Below are 14,389 nucleotides of genomic sequence, written 5' to 3'. Positions count from 1 at the left end.
TTACAGATTTGTTTGTGTTAATATTTTATATTTGTTGATTTTTTTTTAGTTTAGTTAATTTTTATTTTTTTTTTTTTATTTATCTTCATTTTAAATTTTAAATTTTTTTCTCTTTGGGTTAATTTTTTTATTTCTATTAATTTTTTATTTCTGTTTATTTTTTATTTTTCATTTCTGCTAATTTTTGTTTTTATTTCTGTTAATTTTTATTCATTTAAATTTCTTAATTGCTTATATATTATTATTATTGTGGTTTTTTTTATTATTTTGTTTTTTTTTTACATGACAAAATCTATTACTACTTGAATTTTATTATTGTACTTTTTGGCATGAAATTTTTTTTCCGCATGAAAGTTGTTTTTCGTTATGGCGCAAATCCGAATTTTTTCTGCAATTTCTGCATTCCATAATATAAGCGGAACTGAGATGGATTTCCTGGAACAAGAAATTTTTCCAAGTCTTATATTTTTTTACTTTAACTTTTTCTGAGACGGTGAAAATGCGAGTAAAGAATCTATATTATCTACCTATACCAAAATTTTTTGAAACATTTGCAGTCCAGTGTGACATTTTACAAAAGTGATTATAAGAAAGTGCTTTTTGAGTGCATCCTCTTCGTTACATTTTCCAACTTTATTCAATGTAAATTAATCTTGCAGGATTCTTTATAAATTTTTCGATTTTATATTTCACAAAAAAGATGAAATTATTGATGGGCATTTTTTCTTCTAATTCTTTCTAATTCATCGCGGGCGGTTAGATGCTTCACCGGTGGCAAGAGACTCCGCGCTATATCACTTCAGAATCGCCTTCCTGTGGCACGCTTTGCATATTTTCTGCTCATCGCTTGTTGGCAAAAAAAATGAACACTAGTGGTTTGATTGTAAATTGCTTTTGTTGCATTGAAATTTGTATAGAAATGAAAAAAGATAAATACTAGAGGAAGTATAGGTAGCAATCGTCTGAGAAAAAACGTTTGGCAATTCGAAAACTACTTAAATCAAAAGATCGTACCAGAGTTTTACAAAAATTACTTAAAACTAAAGTTGTAAAATAAATAAAAAAAAAATGAAACAAGGTAATAATAGTGTACATAAAAAACTATCTTTTTCAGACAATAACAACTCAAAAGAGATAGTAACAATAAATAAAAACTTATTCAAAAATATTATAAATGTTCATTTTTTTCAATTTTGTTATAAAGTTGCTGCTCAATATGCGATTTGGCGTGTTTTCTGTTCACTTATTTTTTACGCTGTTTGTTTTCGATTGTGTTTTAACTCAAAAATCGTTGCCTTAAGTTAGTGAAGAAATGTTTTCAAATGAGGACTGTATTAGATTTGGTAGAAAAACAAAAATATATTTTTTTAAAAAATGTCGTTTTGTGAGGGCGTACACATATTTTTATGAAAACACACAGATTTCTTTTTTCTCTGTGGGAAAAACTACTCGAAAACAAGAATTTTTTTTGTAGTTTAACCCTTTTCTCGTTTGGAAAAAGAAAAAAAAAATTCGCTGTGTATTGTGATGGAAAATTACATTTAACTTTTAGTGACCACCCTAAAGTCATTAGCGCAAGTATTGCTGCTCATAAAAATAATAGTGCGACAGAAAAAAATGCAGTCGAGTAAAATTAAATGAAACTCAATTGTTGGGATAGAATATTAATTGTGACAGTGATTCAGTTTTGCTTATGTTGTAGATAAAAATGTGTTACGAACAAATTGGTTTTGTAAGGAACTTACGAATTTCTGGCACTGATCAGCTGTCGGACTAAAACTTTATTTTGATTTTTTTTTTGTTTTTTGAAGAATCGAAAGTAAATGAAATATAAAATGCGTGAAAGGTAGACCAAAAATATGTAAAAACAATTTTAGCTGTTATTATTGCATTTGTCTTTGCGAAAATTCACATTAAAAAAAATAAAAGCCAACAAAAAATATGGTTAAACTTAGACTTACGAGTCAGGAAACAATACGAAAAATGTTATATTAGAAAACTCTTTTTAAGGGTGGCTGCGCTTTAGTTTTTGTTTTTAGACTGAATCATAACAAATAAGTATTTTAACAATTTAATCAACATTTCATTTTGGTCTTAATATGGAAAGACTACAAAAAAGTGAGAAATGTCAGCAACAACAAGTTAGCTATACTGCGCAAATTTTAATAACAGTACTAGTAAAAAAATAACTTTTTTTCTAGCTTATGGAAAAATATGTAAAACTTTGCGTATTAGTAAAGCAGAGGGAATTGAGAAATATTGAAGAAAACGCAAGTATTGCAGTAGCAGCTTGGATTTTTTTTGTGGAAGCGAATGAACAAAAATTAAGTGGATTTCGATTTTAGTATGTACGCAATATTGCCTCAAAAAGTTAATAATAAAAACGAAATCATTAAACATTCAAAATAAATTATAAATGGATGAAAACACATAAAAGACAGTTGGTTTTATTGAGCAGGAAGTGTGAATATTTTCATATAAATTTTCGTGTTTAGATTATTTTTGTTTATTTTTTTAATTTTTTATTTAATTTTTCTTTATTTTTAAATTTTTTTTATTTCCGTTAGCTTTTCTGTTAATTTTTTTATATCTGTTTATTTTTTCATTTCTGTCTATTTTTCCATTTTTGTTTTTTTTATTTCTGTTAATTTTTTAACTTTAAATTTTTAATATTTTCCCCCTTTCGGTTAATTTTAAATTTTTTAATTTTATTTTCTGCTAATTTTTGTTTTTTTTTTTTGTTCATTTTTTATTCTTTTATTTCTATTAATTTTGTATTAAGTTTCCTTTGTTCATTTTTATTTTTTTCTATTTTGGTTTTTATTTCTGTCCACTTTTTGTCCCTTTTTACTGTTAATTTTTATTTGTTTTCATTTCTGTTTAGTTTTTATTTATATTGATCTTAAATTTTACATTTCTCTTTCGATTAATTTTTTTTATTTCTGCTAATTTTTTATTTGTTTATTCCCCATTTCTGCTAATTTTTGTTTTTATTTCTGTTCTCTTTTTATTCTTTTTTCCACTTTCGGTTAATTTTTTTTTTTTATTTCTGTTAGTTTTTTATTTAGTTATTTCTGTTAGTTTTTATTGTTTTTTTTTTATTTATCTAAATTTAGAATTTTTTATTTTTGTTCATTTTTTTTATTTATCTAAACTTTTTTCTCTTTCGGTTAATTTTTATGTTTTTTTTTAAATTAATGTTAATTTTTGTTTTTATTTCTGTTTATTTTTTATTTTATTAATTTTCTTTATATTTGTTAATTTTTTACTTTTCTACTTCAGATATTTTTTAATTTTTTTTGTATTTCCGTTACTTTCTTATGTTTCAATTTCTGTTAATTTGTCTTTTTCTACTTCTGTTTCTTTTTTTTCGTTTATGTTAATTAATTAAATAACTTTTATTTAGGGTGTCACAGTAAATTGAGATCTTCGAAGCCGTTTTGCTCGGACTTTTTTTATTTTTTGAGTTAGGACGTTCTTTCAGCAAACGAGTGTTATTTCATTTCAATTCTGTAAGCGATAAGATGTGAATGCATCATCGAATCGGTATGCAGTTCGATCTTTCCAAAACGAAGAGCTAAGTCAAAACATATTTTCCTAGTTTCCCACAAAACCAACTGCCTTTGAAATCGGAGGAAAAACAAAAAAATATATAATAATATGAGCGAGCTGTCAGTGTTAGTAAATCCATTAGTTTTAACCAAAGAAATGCCAAACGTGAATTAAGTTAGGATTAAAGGTTATAAAAGCAAAGACAACTACATTTAAATAATACAAATACAAACACACAAATAATTTAAATCAAAAAATTGTTAATATCAAATCAAAACCATTTTACACACAACAAATAACTAAACAAATCGACATTCCCACGTTTTGTGGGGCAGAACCTACCTTGCGCTGCAGCGGACGACGTCACCGCAATCGTATTGCCGTTGATGCTTTGGGCAGTCAATTGTTGTTGCTGCTGCTGCTGCTGCCCATGCTGCTGTTGTTGACGCTGTTGTTGTTGTTGCTGCTGCTGCTGATGTTGCTGATATGTCGCCGCATCACAAACAATCTCGCTTTGCAGCTGATAGACAGTGCCGTCTGTAGTATTGCCACTTGACGCCGACGAGGCGGGTATCGTAATATATTGGGTTTGCTGCTGCCCCGATTGCTGAGCAGCAATGCCATTCAGAGTGCTTGCCGCAGGCAACATGGTTGTATAAACAATTGTTTGTTGTTGTTGTTGCTGTTGCTGCAACTGCTGCTGTTGCTCCTGTTCGAGCTGTTGCTGTTGACTAGACGCCGTTATGGCGGTTGTGGTGGTGTTGGCAACAGCCGTAGAGGCAGCAGCGTTCGATGTGGATGGCATTATGATCAGTTCTGGGTGTTGCAAATTGATTTGCTGACTGATTTTTGGTATTTTACCCTCGAATTTGCGTGAGGGTTGCATAAAATGCAACACTGGCGGTACGGAGGGGAGATCGTTGTTATTGTTATTATTATTATTAATATTACTTTTGCCCGTTGCAGTGCTGTTGACACACAACTGATCGCTCAGCTTGTGCACCACGCGTATGACGGGTGCGGGTGCTGATATAGCAGAACTTGTTGTTGCTGCAACTGCCGACTCGGTGTTGCTGCTGGTGTTAGCAATTGCTGATGCCACAACTGCTGCTCTTGCGATTGTGTTTGTGGCTACTGAATTGCTGCCTGTAAGAAGTGTTGAAAAATAGGCAATCAATTATGACAATCAATAGCTAAAGTCATAAAGACTCACATTTTTAAGCGGTCATTTTGCTTTGTACAATTTTTACAATTTCGCTTTGATTTTTTCTTTTCGTTTGTAAAATTTTGTACAAGGATTATTTTTGGTTTCTTTGTTTTTGGTTTCAAATGATGTATTAGAAAATGTACAATAATTTTACTTATTGTTAAATTTTGCGTTTTTTGTTTTTTGTTTTTCTTTTTGCTGGTTAGATACACGCTCACAAAGGTGGCAAGAGATTTTGGTGGAAATTATGGTGAGGATAAAGGTGTGTTGATGATGGTGGAAAGAGTGGCAGAGTGGTGGTGTAGGGATAAGAAGAGGGCGAAAGCCTATCTGCACGCTGCACGTCAATCAAGAATACAACCACAAGCTCAAATTTAATTGCCATAGCATTCAGTTTTTTACATGGGAACAGCTAGCGTAGGTATTGACGCCATCAAAGACACAAATGACGATGCAATGAATAGAGAATACAATGCTACTAAAATATTATTTTCTTTACTCAAACAATGTGCACCAAGAATTTAAGAGGTTGGAAATTCTAGCTCAAAATTCGAGGTGCTATTAATTTTAGAAAAAATATTTTTATTATTCGAGTATACAACTTTTTTGCGTACCAAATATCTCGACGGCTTTTTTGTTTGTGCCTTTTATGGCTTCAGTTTCAGTGCCAAATTCTACTCCCCAAACTTCTGAACAAGCACTTTCGCATAATTGAGAGATCTTTGGGACATACAGGAACATTTAACAACCCATAACTTTATCAATCCTCCAACGTAAAAAATTCCAAAATTTTGTCAAACTCCCTATCAACGATTGCATTCAATATCTTAGCCCCAGGAACAATAAAACTACGAGCATATACAATCCAAGTCGACAAATGAGTGAAGAAAAATTTTGCCAATATTTCAATTTTTACCAATACCCAGACTATGCAAATTCTTCAAAGGGCCAAACAAATGAAAGAAAAGACCAAACAACACAGTTTTCGCTTGCACTAAAAGTATATTTTTTCCGATGAGCATATCAGAACAACAAATCAGAAATTTGACAAGTGATGACAACGTCTAATCAGTTCCACAAAGTCCACAAATGAGCGCAACGCACAAGCGCGCTATACTGCGGAGCAGATACAAACATATAATATACACTAAATATCGCTTAGAGTTGCCAAACAAAAATAGGCGCTTTAAACAAAATAGATTTCATAAAAAGAAAGCTCGAGTAATACAAAATAAAAGAACCAGATGGAGAAAAACGGTTTTAAAAATAAATTCACAAAAGGGAATTAAAAGCAACACAGAGAAACGAAAGGCGGCAAAGAGTAGCGTTTAAGATATACATAATTTAAAAAAATTATATTTTCTTCCAATGAAGTTGCTTTGGATCTAGCGTTTAAAATTAGTCTATTATCTATCAATTAGTCATTAATATTTATAATGAACGATTGTACTCGTGTATATGTATGTATGTATGTATGTATGGATATATGTATACCTGCATGTATGTATGTATGCGCAGTGTTCATGTGTATATTTACAACCTAAATTATTGTAAAAATCCTGCATAAAAGAATGAAATCAATTGCATAAAAGTGTTAATGAAATAAACACAAATGATTGCTTAAAGACTAATAAATTAAAATAAATACTAAAATGTAATGAAAAGTTGCAATGGATGGAATCGCATGATTGCATAATTGAAAGTTGCATTATAATAGGTCTATTTATAAGTTCGTGCGGTTTTACAACAGATGGCGTAACTTGATTATTATTCCATCGATCCACATTTCCAAACATTCATTGGAGAGCTACTGTCGTAAGGCACAAACGTCAGTATAAGTTTTTTATTTGAAGCGTAAACAACAATATTTTTACCACACTTGAAAATGTCGAATTTCGTGCCAAATAATGTGTTTTTGCGGGGAATTCTTCTTCATTATTTTAATATGAAGAAAAAAGCAGCCGAAAGTCATCGTATCTTGGTGGAAGTTTATGGTGAGCATGCTCTATCTGAGCGAACGTGCCAGAAGTGGTTTGCACGCTTTAAAAGTGGTGATTTTGGCTTGGAAGACGAAGAACGCGAGGGTGCGCCGCCAAAGTTCATGGATACCGAATTGGAGGAATTGCTCGATCAAGATCCGGCTCAAACACAAGAAGAGGTTGCAAAAACTTTGGGAGTTGATCAATCAACCATTTCCAAACGTTTAAAAGCCATGGGAATGATCCGAAAGGTAGGCCATTGGGTGCCGTATGAATTGAAGCCAAGAGACGTTGAACGCCGTTTTATGGCATGCGAACAACTGCTTCAACGGCACAAAAGAAAGGGTTTTTTGCATCGAATTGTGACTGGCGATGAAAAGTGGGTCCATTACGACAATCCAAAACGTCGGGCAACGTATGGATACCCTGGCCATGCTTCAACATCGACGTCGGCGCAGAATATTCATGGCCTGAAGGTTATGCTGTGTATCTGGTGGGACCAGCTGGGTGTTGTGTATTATGAGCTACTGAAACCGAATGAAACGATTACGGGGGATGTCTACCGACGACAATTGATGCGTTTGAGCCGAGCACTGCGAGAAAAACGGCCGCAATACGCCGATAGACACGACAAAGTTATTTTGCAACATGACAATGCTCGGCCACATGTTGCACAAGTGGTCAAAACATACTTAGAAACGCTCAAATGGGATGTCCTACCCCACCCGCCGTATAGTCCAGACCTTGCGCCATCCGATTACTATCTCTTCCGATCGATGCAACATGGCCTGGCTGACCAGCACTTCCGTAATTACGATGAAGTCAAAAAATGGATCGATTCGTGGATTGCGGCAAAACCGACCGAATTTTTCACAAAGGGAATCCGTGAATTGCCAGAAAGATGGGAAAAAGTAGTAGTAAGCGATGGACAATATTTTGAATATTAAATTTGTAACCATTTTACGTCAATAAAGTTTCAAATTTCGAAAAAAACCGCACGAACTTATTCATAGTCCTATTATTAGAATAGATTTGCAGTAATACATATTATATTTGCGCATGCTCGGCCGAGTTTGTCAAATGTTGAGAACAAAATCAGCGTAAATACAAAATATGCGCAAATATATGTATATATATATATATATACATTTGTTACTTGCTTGTATGTATGTATGTTAAAAATAAAAAAGGCATTAAATATAAAAGTATGGTATTTGGTAAATGTCTAAAAAAAAAAAAGGAAAAAAGTGGAAATCATGATTTGTGAGTTCTATGGGGACAGTTAGGATTTATTCATTTGCTTGCTGTAGCCATTTGCGGATGAGATAAAGAGTGAATGCTCCTTTATTTCGCTAATTGCCTCACCTCCCACCGCATCAGCAGCAGCTACAGCTGCCACGGTTACGGCCACTGTTGGCGCTTCATCAATTGCCGATGGTGAGCTCGCGCCACCATTGCTTTGACTCCCCAGTGCTTGCGAAACTGCAGCGGCGCTTTTCAGTACGCTCGCCACTGCTTCCGGTGCTGCCATCGCTATCGCCGCAGTAGAAGCACAGGCATTAGGTGTTGTTGCGGCAGAGGCGGCATTGTCTTTCTTTCTACGATTTGGTGTTTTGCGTGGCGTTTTTCCGGGTGTTGTACATGGCTGACGGCGTGCGCGTGACGATGAGGATGATGATGATGCCGGCGATATGGAGCGATCGTCTTTATTGCTATTGCGCGGACTGCGACCTTTGCTGCTATTACGCGCATTTATGCGCCGCTTACTGGCAAACCAATCATCATCATAGTCGGAATGATGTTTGCGCTTATGACGGCGTTTACGGAATTCTTCCTCCTCATCTTCATCTGAATAAAAAAAAAAAATATATATATAGTATATAAAATAATTAGTTGATTATACAATATATATAATGTGGCACCCACCTGTGCCATCATCAATGTAGTCGAGTAATTCCTTTTTGGTTTTCAAATTAGCTGGACTTAATTGACTCATTATCTCAGCTTCTCCATCACCGATTATGGCTGGCTCTTCGTCCTCAGCGTCGAGCGTTAGTACACTCTCTTTTAGCACTGCCTTCACCTCATCGGGTATATTGGGATTCTGTTGGATCTCCTCTAAATTCAAATCAGGATTGCGTTCTTTGAAGGACTTCTTCTTTGTGGGATTACATTGTTTTTTCATTCTATGTAATGCGTGCATTGGTAAATTGCCAGCCCCATGACTGAGGGCCGCGCATGGCAGTGATGTTGTTGAAAAAGAAAGCAAAATGTTAGTAAGCGCCAACAAAAAAAAAAAAAATAACACGAAAATTAACTACCCCTGGGTAGGCATAGCACACTTACTTCTTATTGCATATTACATCTAAATGTGAGGGTAATGGCGCAGCGGTTATGGCACTGGGCGGATCTTCGGGATGTCGGCCCACATCGTTTCCTTCCAACCACGATTGATAGCGATCGGGCTGGAAGCGTTTCACGAATGTATCCATGGAGATCTTCACCATGTCGTTACTATATGGAAAATATGTTTTCAATATTTATTAGTTTCTTGGATTAACATGTGTATGTGCAATTGCCAACCTGCAGGTACATTGAACGGCACGTTTTCCATATTCAATCCACCGTTCCATGGCGAAATTGGTTGACTCGGCGCAATTGAAACCATGATTGAAACCGGCATGGTAACCGAAAGGAAATGTGATCATTATCTCACCAGCCTCTTGGGTTATCTGTACGGAGGTAGAGATGTGGGGAATGGGTACGCAAATTTATAAAATTTGCAAATATTAGGTGAAGTAAAAAGTTCTCAAATTTTTTTCTCTTTATTTCGACGCTGCAATGTGCATAGGTGTATTTATCCTTGTGTAGATGGTTTCAAACAGTTTTCTGACTAAACTTGAATTGCTGGGCAATGGAGTTAGTGCTCACATGCTGGTCCGCAACGCTTTTATCAACATTTTCGAACGGAGTCATGGCATTCACCGCTTTGCAGCTTGCTACGACTTTTCCACTTAGTCATAGTGATAAGACAGAATATATCGATTTTTTCCTTTTTACCTTTATTTTTGAATGCTGTAACGCACAACTAGCTTCACCAAACACAGAACTGTTCCTCAACAGTTTTTTTGAAGCATAATTCCAGTTTTTGATCGCCGTACAGTAAGCCTCGACGCAATGTATATGCACATCGTGAGAAATTTTTCACTAACTACATCTACCGGAAAACGTGCAGAACTTTTTTCTTCACCTAATATTTATTCAGCAGAAAACCGCATAACTGGGACCTGGTCTTAACAGTGTTCCGGGGAATTAGGTTCTCTTCTTTAATTTTTTTACAAATTTATTGATGTTCGAAATATTTTCGAAGTTTGTTAAAGTGCCCTAATAACTTGATTCATAATAGCTACTTTTAAAGATATTATATGCAGAATTTGGGGTTTTTTCGAAATTCGAAAAATTTTCAAAAGCCGTTTAAATGTGCAAATCTGTTTTTTTTTCTACTTTTAAATATGAGTATTTAAATATTTTTGCATAAATATATTGAAGTTGGAAAATTTTCGAGTTCGAAATATTTTCGAAGTTCGTTGAAGTGCCCTAATAACTTGATTTAACTGTTTTTAAAGATATTAAATACAGAATTAGGGGCTTTTTCGAAATTCGAAAAATTTTCAAAAGAAGTTGAAATGTTCAAATCTGTTTTTTTTTTCTACTTTTAAATATATGTATTTAAATATTTTTGCATAACCGGCGCAGTCCTAAATTTTTAGAGCAGTACTGAAGAGTTTTGAATTCTATTTAAAGCCTATTATTTACTAATTTTTCAGATGCAGATTAAGATATTCTTAATCAGAGATATTCTTAGTTTTTTCTCACTAAAAGTAAAAACTGTATTTTAATAACTTCTCATACTTTAAGGTCTTATTAATTTGCAGATTTGTGAAAATATTAAAAAGTATAAGAGCAATAACAAAAAAGAATAATAGCAAATTATTACGTCCCGAGGTTTGGTCGTTAATAATAATTAAAATAATTTTCGAAAACCTACTTCTATAAATGTTTGTTCTCATTTTACTATGTCGATCCGATTTTGCAGAATTAATTTAAACAAATTTCAACACTATTTCGCCACATGTAAATTTCACTATTTCCCATAACTCCAGTTATGCCAGTTTTAAGCACACAAAATTTATTCCAGTCACTTCACTTACTTTATTCACCGGCACGTCGTGTTGCTTAAGCACTTGCGGGCTTATCAGTGTCATTTTATGCCGCAAATAAGCATTACAATTTTCATAGCTCGCCGGAAAATATTGATTAGCTACTTTTTCTAATTTGCGCCCATGTTCGGGTGGTACGACATACCACGTCTTTGGAGCGCCAAAATGTAAATAGTTTATCGAATAGAGATCCATATCTTCAGTGTGCCAGGCAAAGGTAGTCTTCCACATGCCAAAATACAAATAGGCTGTATTCACACCGTCAATTTGTATGCCATAATCTTCGTTGACATAGTCGAGAATTGTACCAAGACGATTTATATTCCAGCTCTTTGTGTGTGCGTGGGAGGCGGAGGAAATGAGTTCAGACATAGTTCCATTATTCTTTTATAAACATATACTTACATCTTGATCCGTATCAGTGACACTACCACTAACATCCGCGCCGTAGATCGGTGCCACATAGGTAATATTCTTCCAATATTTACGCTCGAGATCTTCGAAATCAAAATGTTTAGGCGTCTGATAGCGTTCCGTAGACGCCAACTCACTGAATTGCTTCACTGTAAGAGGCTTCTTTTGTATATTAATTTGTTGGTAGAGGCCCTGTTTGCCGGTGACGACTTGACAAATCGGCGCCGGTATAGTTATATTGAGCGCATCCAAATCATTGTAGCCACTACGACGTGGCACCCATTCTGGTGGTGGTACCACTTTGGCTAGACCAGCTTTGTGAGCGCCCTGAGATTCCATGAAGGCGATGTATTTAGGAAAATTTTTGAATTCCTCCCACGTAGGTCGAAAGACCATTATGCGAGGTACTTCTGTGCTGGAGTTCGACATTTTTTGTTTTTTATTATGTTGCTTAATTGCGAACTTTAACAAAGTGCAATATTTTTTACACAAGCACTTTAACCGTTTTGAAAGCGGCTATTTTGTATTTTATTATATTTAAATTGCTGTAAAAAAATAGTGGTTAGATAAAAATGTATAGAGAAAATAGTTTTCAAAACCTTTTTCAACGTCAAACTGTGTGTTCGTATTTTTTGAGCATTAGACCAAAAATTTGTGAAATTCAATTTGTATAAGGTAAAATATCTGTGAAAGAAGCCAATGAAGTGCATATACCGTGAAGAGCGCACGCACACTAGGTCAGGCGCACTTTAAAGCGCACACATACACACACAACCCAACAACAATGATAGAATGATAGAAAAGAAACCGATAATAAAAAGAAAACAACAATAACCAGAACATGAGAACTTAATAAAAAAACCAAAAACAAAGCAAAAACAAAATTCATTCGAATTGCAGTCTGCTCGATTTTCGAAAATGGGAAAACCTCATCAAGTGTATGACTTATGTAGGTATAAATAAATGCAAGCTGGAAAAGCAGCTATAACAAACCCAACAAAAGCAGTAGGAATCAGGATTACAAACGCCCATACAGCCACAAAAAGGAAGCACACAAATACATATACAAATGTGTGCACATTTACACACTCGCCCAAAAACGAGGGCACTTCACAAATGCGCGGCGCTGTTCTAATCGCATCCATCGCAGTATTTCGGTTGCCGAAAGAGAAAAACAAAAATCGGCCATATAAAATATAATAGCAGCTGCAAGCCGCTGCCAACCATGCGTCGTTCACCCAATGAGTTTTGCACCGGTGTTGCTACTTGCTTGATTTGTTATTGTCGGTGCTACAATTGCTTGCACACTACAGTCAGGCACTCGACGAGTAGTGCCTCTCAAAGCATATTTGAACTGTCAAATATGCTCTGTTGGCCTGCCAGCCCAGTGAATACCATCCATAAGTCCCTTAGCAGGCTTCACTTTCCTCGTCGCAAACAACATATGCAGCCATCACATCAGTCAGCTGGCAGAAATCTAACCGCTCAACGGTAATTATGGAATCAAGCACGAAATTTCATCAATTATAAAAGGTGCATTCAGGTATGAATTCTCTGTTTTAATCTTTTCTTTTCTAGCAGATTTAAGCCGCTAATTTTTCTTTTCTTTTTACCTACAGTTTATGTTAGAAATTAGTGATTGCGAATTTAGAAAGATAAAATTCTTTGTTACAATAAAATTAGCTTGAGAAAATATTGCAAAGCGAAAAAAATTAGCAGAGTCTAAAGTAAAATTTAAATTATTATAAAATTTATTACGCAATTTATTAGCTACTCTCTTTTCCGTTAAAAAAGATATATTTATATGTTTCGAAACTGTTTACTGAAAATTTTTTAGTCCTCAAAATATTAGAGATTTAATTTTTAATTACCGAAATAATTGCGGATTATTTAAGCTGCCGCACTGCATATGTACATATGTTCGAAAATTTCCAAAGTTAAAAAATTTCAAAATTCCATTAGTTCTCATTCCTGTATATACTTTTTACTAATTATTAGACATGTTTTATGTGTTCGAAAATTTTCGAAGTTGAAATAGTTTGAAAATTATTTAACGCATTGTCAATTTGTACACAAATACTAAGTCTTAGACTTTCCCACACTGTATTTATGTACATATGAATGTTCGAAACTTTCCAAAGTTCAAAATATTTGGAAATTCTATTAGTTTTCATTCACGCATACAAATTTTAATAATTATTGGACTTGTTCTATATGGTCGAAAATTTTCGACGTTTAAATATTTTGACCATTATTTTAAATGTTACCCGTTTATGCACTAATACTAAGCTTTAGACGTTGTCTTAATATTTTAAATCTTATTTATTCTTACACATTTTTAGAAATGCTCTGAATGTTCGAAAATTTTCAAAGTTCAAAATGCTTGAATGCATATACTTCATAATAATTTCAGAAGCTAGTATGCTGTGTTCCAATGGTCAATGCTCGGGATAAAATTTTTGCACGTAAATGCAACAACAACAATGCGATCCTTGTAGAGATCTGGCGCAATTTATGATACGTTCTGTTCGTTTTAGTTTTCGTCATTAGTTCGACAGCACAGCCTTTTGTAATTGCTAACACTGGCAAGTGAATTTATACATAAACATGAAGTTATATGCCGTAAATTAGAAAAACTTTTACTTCAGAGATAAATTTCATGTTTAATGGTTAGCTTTTGAAAAAGTCGATGGTGATTGGTATAAATGTTATTTATTACCTTGTGGCAAAAGTTTTATTAAAAATCTAGAAGTTCGTGACACCTCGTTTTGATGGCAAACATTAGAGATAAGTTATCTTGTTCTTTTATGACATTTATATACTGCAGCTTTAACTCAGCACAAATTCAGCAACTTCGTGTCAGCTATTTTCGTGGTTGACACAAATGTAACAAATTTTACTTTTTCTTCTTCTTCACGCTACCAAAACAAAAGTTTTAGTGCTGCCAGCACCCATTATTATTGTATTATTGGGCCATAATGCACTGCGACCTCTGATGTGTTCTATGGTGCTTGACC

At 34.0% G+C, this 14,389-nt stretch overlaps 1 protein-coding gene across 5 annotated transcripts in view; it reads right to left on the bottom strand.

Annotated features, from left to right (window-relative positions):
• The window catches only part of LOC128866015 (mucin-2-like), an 88,327-nt gene that overhangs the window by 27,125 nt on the left and 46,813 nt on the right, over nt 1-14,389 (bottom strand). For 4 of the 5 annotated variants that reach the window (XM_054106467.1, XM_054106472.1, XM_054106469.1 and 1 more), the window contains exons 2-8: nt 11,364-11,917; nt 10,950-11,288; nt 9,322-9,470; nt 9,085-9,252; nt 8,665-8,963; nt 8,104-8,586; nt 3,895-4,698 (exon numbers count right to left, since the gene is read on the bottom strand). In XM_054106467.1, coding sequence (XP_053962442.1) covers nt 3,895-4,698; nt 8,104-8,586; nt 8,665-8,963; nt 9,085-9,252; nt 9,322-9,470; nt 10,950-11,288; nt 11,364-11,801 — 2,680 coding nt within the window. In that variant the 5' untranslated portion in view covers nt 11,802-11,917. The remainder of the gene's footprint in view (nt 1-3,894; nt 4,699-8,103; nt 8,587-8,664; nt 8,964-9,084; nt 9,253-9,321; nt 9,471-10,949; nt 11,289-11,363; nt 11,918-14,389) is intronic. The other variant, XM_054106468.1, reaches the window with a different exon arrangement.

This window comes from Anastrepha ludens, chromosome 6 (assembly GCF_028408465.1).
Source record: "Anastrepha ludens isolate Willacy chromosome 6, idAnaLude1.1, whole genome shotgun sequence".
Taxonomy (NCBI): Eukaryota; Metazoa; Arthropoda; class Insecta; order Diptera; family Tephritidae; genus Anastrepha; species Anastrepha ludens.
Note: the sequence above shows the minus strand (reverse complement) of the source record. Positions and strands in the feature narration are given on the sequence as shown.